General features: G+C 36.8%; 1 protein-coding gene across 3 annotated transcripts; it reads left to right on the top strand.

Annotated features, from left to right (window-relative positions):
- Nucleotides 1-1,555: 1,555 nt before the first annotated feature.
- Nucleotides 1,556-5,687, top strand: LOC145775210 (troponin T, cardiac muscle isoforms-like). 3 transcript variants are annotated; one of them, XM_082586451.1, is made up of 9 exons: nt 1,556-1,638; nt 2,141-2,230; nt 2,870-2,959; nt 3,221-3,249; nt 3,476-3,731; nt 4,141-4,254; nt 4,584-4,690; nt 5,117-5,213; nt 5,396-5,687. In XM_082586451.1, the coding sequence occupies exons 1-9, from the start codon at nt 1,606-1,608 to the stop codon at nt 5,522-5,524; spliced, it is 945 nt and encodes a 314-aa protein (XP_082442577.1). In that variant the 5' UTR covers nt 1,556-1,605; the 3' UTR covers nt 5,525-5,687. The 3 variants fall into 3 exon arrangements, with proteins under 3 accessions (XP_082442577.1, XP_082442579.1, XP_082442578.1); XM_082586452.1 differs by lacking the exon at nt 2,141-2,230 and having other exon boundaries at nt 1,591-1,638; XM_082586453.1 differs by lacking the exons at nt 2,141-2,230; nt 2,870-2,959.
- Nucleotides 5,688-6,628: the final 941 nt, after the last annotated feature.

Below are 6,628 nucleotides of genomic sequence, written 5' to 3'. Positions count from 1 at the left end.
TATTAAACTATAATCATTAGCATCTATGAAATGACGTAATTGCCAACTAGCTTTATATCGTTGACGACAGGTGACGATATACAGAATGTCTGTTGAAATTAATGCGACTAAATTCACATAATTAACGAGCCGTTGAATGTCTTTGAAGTTCTCTAGTTGTAAACTGATGGAGGAGATCTGCCTGACTATCTGAGCGGCTACTATGCTGCGACGATCCTTTGTCCATTACTAACTTAGTTGGTCTGTACTTTTTCACCTCCTACATGACGTCAAGAGTAGCGTTTGTAGTCAACCTTGAGGAAACGTGCGGGTACCAACTAAATTAACGAGCCGGCAATAAATTTCAGTCCCAGATGAGAATACAATAATGAACGTGATGATTATAAGTAGCGCATGTTTCATTTCTATCAGTAAGAAGTACAGGAAATAGTTGTTTGTGTAGCAGAAGGTCTCTGCAGTTATCTTTCTATTTTGTGTTGATGCTGATGAGTTAATTTTTTTGGAAAATAATTATTTAACAGAAATTTTTCGAAAGCAACAGTCTTCTACTGGGACTGAATTTCATCTTCAATTATAACTTTTCCCACCATGAACAGGTCGATTGATGAGTTGTCAAGTTTATTGCATGAACAGACGCACTATGGCAACAAGAATTAAACGGCACGAGATGATTAATTGACGTTGAACTATATGTCGACGGTGATGTGTTAAAATAGAAATGTCTCTCCAACCAAAACGAAGTTCAGCTGTTATTGATGACGTCATATTAGATTATTTACATACCCAGAGAAGCGGAATCGGTCATAAGCAGCGATGCAGGGTGTGATGCAGACACGATAATTTAATTATACATGCGGTTGGTAGGCAAGTTACGGATGGGTCTGATGTGATTAGATTACATAAAATTTAATTGTTGCAGCTGGGAAGTCTATGACATTTCTTTAGGTTGATGTCGTTTGTAGTAATTTTTCAGAAGTTGTCTGTAGTTGTAGCTGATTGATAAGGTATTTTAATTCGATGCAAATTGTTTTGTTTTTGCTGGAATGAAAAACAACTTTGTTTCGTTGTGAATACAAACAAAGAGCACGTCAAAATGTACTACAGTAATTATGGTGTTCAGGCTAAAGAAATCAGTACAACATTATTTCAAATTATTCCGTTTTGACGCAAAAATCTTTCTCGAATTAATATTGTTTAGATTTTTTTTAAAGACTAGGTTATTTCAAACCGCTTTTGTGCAACAGGAAAAAGGCATTGCGCTTCATCGGGAGCAGGTTCTTACTCGCAGCCAAATCTTGCTTTTTACAGCGTACAAAAGAAGAAAAATTTAGCTTTCCAATTTTTTTTTAAATTTTTTCATGATAAATTTCGCCACGGGCAAATAGCTGAGCAAGAACATCTTGATTCTTTTTCCTTTGCTCGGGTTTCTATTGCATGCAAAAATTTAGATACTATTGCCATGGTTTTAGGACCAAACTTCAAAACAAAAATATGTTCTTTTTCACTTCTTATTTGTATAGTACGCACTTTTTAACGTATCGGTTTGTTTTTACTTAGTGGTCAAAGTAGGTTTTTAGTTTTCGTTGCACAGACAAGACCAAAAGAATGTCGGACTCTGAGGAATACTCAACTGACGAGGTGAGGTGGAAAAGTAAAATAATTTGTCAACAATGTTACAGAATATGTAGGCCTACGTAGGAACAGGGTATGCTTATCCTACATGGTAGGTTATAACTAAAATTTTAACTCAAAATTAAAAAAAAGCGGTATTTAGTAAAAAATGATAACAAACTGGCGTAATACCTTTTTGTGTGGACCTAGTAACCCACCAATGCAACAAAGGTTTCATCTACAATGAGTTTAAGCTAATGACAATTTCTTGAGTTAGCTAATAAAATTATTCTGCAGTGGTCAACTCAATTAATACCAGCTACAAATCATGATCAATATTTTTCATACTTTTTACCAACAACGGGACTTGCCATGCTGAAGTGTATTCTAATGTGCTTGTTCGTTGATCATTCATTAATTCAAATTTCTTTATATTTCTCTGGCATGTCTTCACTATTCACGTTAATACCAATTCCATGCATGCGTCCTCACTCACTGCTTGATCAATTATTTGTACTTCCGTAACAAGGAAGCAACAAGTGATGAAGAATACAGCGAAGAGGAGGGTGAGAGTGAAAACAGCGATGAAGAGGAGACAGGAGAAACAAAACGAGAAAACGTAAAAGTCACAAAATGATGCCGCAAGGTGTCTTAAAATTTTAAACTACGACAGAAATTGTTTGATAAATCTGCAGAAACGCCAGGACAGCACTTATTTTCCAAGAATCAATTCTGTTCACTTTGCGGTATCTGGTCAGAAAGGCAATTATAGTTTCAGTTTGTGGGCAGTACCAGAAACAACTTATTGAAAAGGAAAAAAACGCTACAGTTTTTTCTTTGCCATAAACAAAGCATAAGTTTTCAATTAATTGTAAGGCGGCAGAAATCATAGAAACACTAAACATCACCAGTTTAATTTAAAGAGTTGATAACTTACATATGTTATTCATACAGAAAGCTATCTTAATTCCCCCTAAAGCAGAGAAAATACTGAATCAAGCAGTTAGGTATATCTTGCTTGCTCCAAGAATTTTAACTAGCGACACTCGAATCGGGCAACTTGTGCTACAAAGTAAACGTAAGTCAATTTGGCTTGATCCTATAGTGCAACCATTTTGGCTCACTCACCACTGGATAGCAGGAACCGCTGACCGTGACTCAGAAATTAGTCTATTAGGTTTTTCTCTTTAAAATGGCAATTGCTTGTTCACCAAAAATGCATGCTAACAATATTCACACTTTCACTACGCACCACTAGGAAGTTGAAGAGACCGAAGAAGTTGAAGAAGAGGAAGAAGAATCACCTGCTGAAGAAAAACCTGAACCACGAGAAGAATCACCTCAAGAGGTATCTCCTCATCTCATGCTTTATTGCGTCATTATCATCATCGAGTTTTGTTCTAACTACTGACGAAATAATAGGGCATTTCGATAGCTATCTCCGCGGTTACACCGAAACGCAAAATTAATGATGACTCGCAGATACATCGCTTTCTTGTTATTGCTGCAAAGCAACTTAAAGTTGCAAGATGTGAAAAGCGTATTTCCATCGTGCTCAAAAATAGTCTTGACGATTTTGAGGACGCTAACTTATCACTATCTTTTTCAGCTTGCTCCGCAGCAACATGCACAACCAAAGTAAGTAGAACTTTCAAAAGCAACTATTTTAATACTTCCAAAAGCAGGTAAAGGATTTGTATCAATGAGTCAATGACACACATGCTTTTTGATGCATTAAATGTAAAGTTTATTATATTTCTGAACCAAAAATCTAAATGAGCAAAGAAAAATTAGAATAATTGAAAAGGTTGTGGTTTCAAGAGTTTATCGAAAGACTTAATTCGAATTGAATTATTTTATTTAGACTTTCTGTTCCAAAGATCACTCCTCCCAAGATTCCAGATGGAGAAGTTGTGGACCTTGAAGACATCCACAGAAAAAGGATGGAAAAAGATATGATTGAACTCCAGTCTCTCATCAACTCCCATTTTGATCAAAGAAGAAAAGACGAAGACGAGTTGGAAGTTTTGAGAGTCAGGATTGAGGCTCGAAAGCAAGAAAGAGCAGAGCAAATCCGCATCCGCCAAGAACGAGAGAAAGAGCGAATGGCACAAGAAAGGGTAAGATAAAAATTCCTTAATGACATTGTTTACCTGATGATGAATGGACGTCTTAAATAATAAATTCTACTCCGTACAATGTAATAGCACAGAAGCATCATAAAAAAGTAGGAAGCATGGAATTAACTTGCACTAATTTAACTTAAAAAACAAAACTTTTCCCATGACTTGAGACACAAGCAATGTAGCCTAGCTTGCGAAACTGCTTCGGAATCTTCGAAGCAGAATGAGTAGAACACCTGAACAAATAAAAATTATTTGAAATTTAATAAAGAATTTAAAAACTGAACTTATTGTTTTAAGATGCAGAAACTGAACCCATAACACTAAAAGAATCTGATAATCCAAAATATTTATACAAGTTATTACTAACCAGTGATGGCAATTGATGTCTTCACTATTTGTGTAGGAAGAACGGAAGAGAAAAGAAGAGGAGGAAGAAGCCAAACGTCTGGAAGAAGAAGCGAGAAAAAAGGCGGCCATCGCAAACATGTCGCTTCACTATGGTGGATACCTAGCCAGAGTAAGCCTGTTTTTATCCAATCAGAGTACACCAAATTAGCTTCTGTACCCAAAACTGGTTGCAGTACTTTGTGTGGAAGCTAAACACTATCAAAAGAATGCAGAATCCAATTAGTAATGACTCCGAATCATTGTAACGCTGTTTCCCACATCTTACCCTTGAAGATGAACATTGGTAAGACAAGAATTCATTACAAGATGATCACTTACAATACCAAACAAATCCGCTATTATTTGCAACAACGATTATGACGTCCGTTTAGTTTTTTCTTCAAGTATAAATTTATATGTGTTAGAATAGTTTTTTATATTTCCAACACCCCTTCGCAGGCTGAGAAGAACAAGCCAAACAAGCGTCAGACTGAGCGAGAGAAGAAGCGCAAGGCCCTCGCCGACCGCAGAAAGCCTCTCAACATCGATCATCTCGGCACCGATAAGTGAGTGAACCAGACTGATATCTCTCTGGAAAGCAAATCACTCTTTTTCTTGCATTGGTTCAACGTCTAATGTTAGAAAGAAACGAACTAATAGTTGGGATCAGTTTTATGTGCACGTCATGTTATCGCTGCAACATTGAAGCTGTTGGGCTTAAATGTGAAGAAGACCATTCCTTTTTTTTAACTTGTCAGTTTACATTGACTCCCACATTTTCTGTAGTATTTCACTTTGTGACATATCTCTTCAATGCATTTGTTCCATATTAATTTGTTGCTATATAGAAAAATTAACTTAAAATTCACAATGATTATTATTTTATAACAGCCAGATTGGTTAAAGTATGAAAATCACCGTCAACAAAAAAGAGCTTGTTACTATACTGTAGCATATTTCTAAGTTGAATCAAATGTAAAATCTGCAAACAGGCTTCGAGAAAAAGCCCAGGAACTGTGGGACTGGCTTTACACTCTTGAAGATGAGAAATACGACCACGAACAAAGAATCAACAGACAAAAATATGATGTAAGTGTACATACAAATGGTTTGACGACAATAAATCTCTATCACGTCATAAACAAAACTGTACTGCAGCTGCATGAAAATGTATTACACACTTGTGGCTAGCAGACAGAAAATAAAAAGATTAATTGAGTTTGGTTTCTTGGTGGAAATAACAACTACTGAAGATGTACGCATTTAAACAGATCAATCAACTCCGTCAACGTGTTAACGAATACATGGGAAAATTCTCCAAAACAAAGAGAGGAGGAACAGGAAAGATGAAGATTGCCGGACATGGAGGAATCGGAGCGGCGGCAGCTGCGTTCAAATAATCAAATCGTCGATTTTAAATCGAGTTGCCACTTGTACAAAAAAAAATTTTGCGATATTTTGCTTAGCCTACTTCTAAATGCATTGCTGGTTACAGTTGTGATTGCACAATGAGAAGAGCCCAATGTTTTGATATCGTTTTCCTAAAACCTGACATTGAGTTGGTTCTGTTGTAAAGCTGATTTGCGCAGTGGAAATGCGAGTAGCAATCTCCAGTAGCTTCTTTAGTCATCACAGTGTAACCAAAGATATTTCAAGGTTACATTTTTATTATAAGTATGTTGATAAAAAGGCAGATGTTGAATAGTCAGCTAGATAACTACATTAACATGTCTTCAAATACGATAAAAACAAGATAAGTCAGAAACAGACCAAACCATCATCAAACGAATGTTTAATATCACGCTTGTGACTAAACAGTGCGGGTTAAAGGATGTCACATATTGGAGTGTTTGTGATTTACAAAGTGTATGTTTGCTTGTCAAAGCAAGTGTACAGTGAGACTGAAAGGTTCGGTGCTTTCAAAGCCTGGTTGGAATGGCGCTGGAGTTCTTATCACAGCAATAGGATATCAACTCAGCTCGCGAAACCTGTCCTTTTTTATTGATTTAATGTTTGCAAACGTTAAATCAATGCAGTAGCGTAGCCAGGAATTTTGAAAGGGGGGGGGGGGGGGTTTTGACGACCCAGCGGCGGGGGGTCTGGGGGGCCTCCCCAAGGAAATTTTGAAAAATTACTTTGAATTTGGTGCATTCTGAGAGCATTTTCAACAAAAATGTAGGTACGAATATTCCTGTAAAATGGTGCTGTCCGGTGGCATAGAAAAAGGATAAGATCATGTTTTCTTCGGCATTTTTCGGAAATAAAGCTAAGTCTCTATGTTTTTTTGTTGCTAATTCCTGGCTGAGATGTTTGAATGTTTGGTATTGGCAAAACTTGCTCTTTTAGTGCAATTTTGTTTAAGATTAGGCAATTTTTTTTAGACTGAAAGCATCATTCTCAATATCGTGACATCACACGCGTGCCAAAGGGGGGTTGAAACCCCCAAACCCCCCCCCCCCCTTGGCTACGCCACTGAATCAATGGTATAAATTTGTGTTTATGGT

Source organism: Aplidium turbinatum, chromosome 8 (genome assembly GCF_918807975.1).
Source record: "Aplidium turbinatum chromosome 8, kaAplTurb1.1, whole genome shotgun sequence".
NCBI lineage: Eukaryota > Metazoa > Chordata > Ascidiacea > Aplousobranchia > Polyclinidae > Aplidium > Aplidium turbinatum.
This window is presented reverse-complemented; position numbering and strand designations above follow the sequence as displayed.

Excerpts from the sequence above, each read along its gene's own strand:
- LOC145775210 (XM_082586451.1), top strand. The coding sequence starts at position 1,606 with ATGTCGGACTCTGAGGAATACTCAACTGACGAG. Across the intron at positions 3,250-3,475 it reads CAGCAACATGCACAACCAAA|ACTTTCTGTTCCAAAGATCA; the intron begins GTAAGTAGAACT and ends TATTTTATTTAG. Across the intron at positions 3,732-4,140 it reads AGCGAATGGCACAAGAAAGG|GAAGAACGGAAGAGAAAAGA; the intron begins GTAAGATAAAAA and ends CTATTTGTGTAG.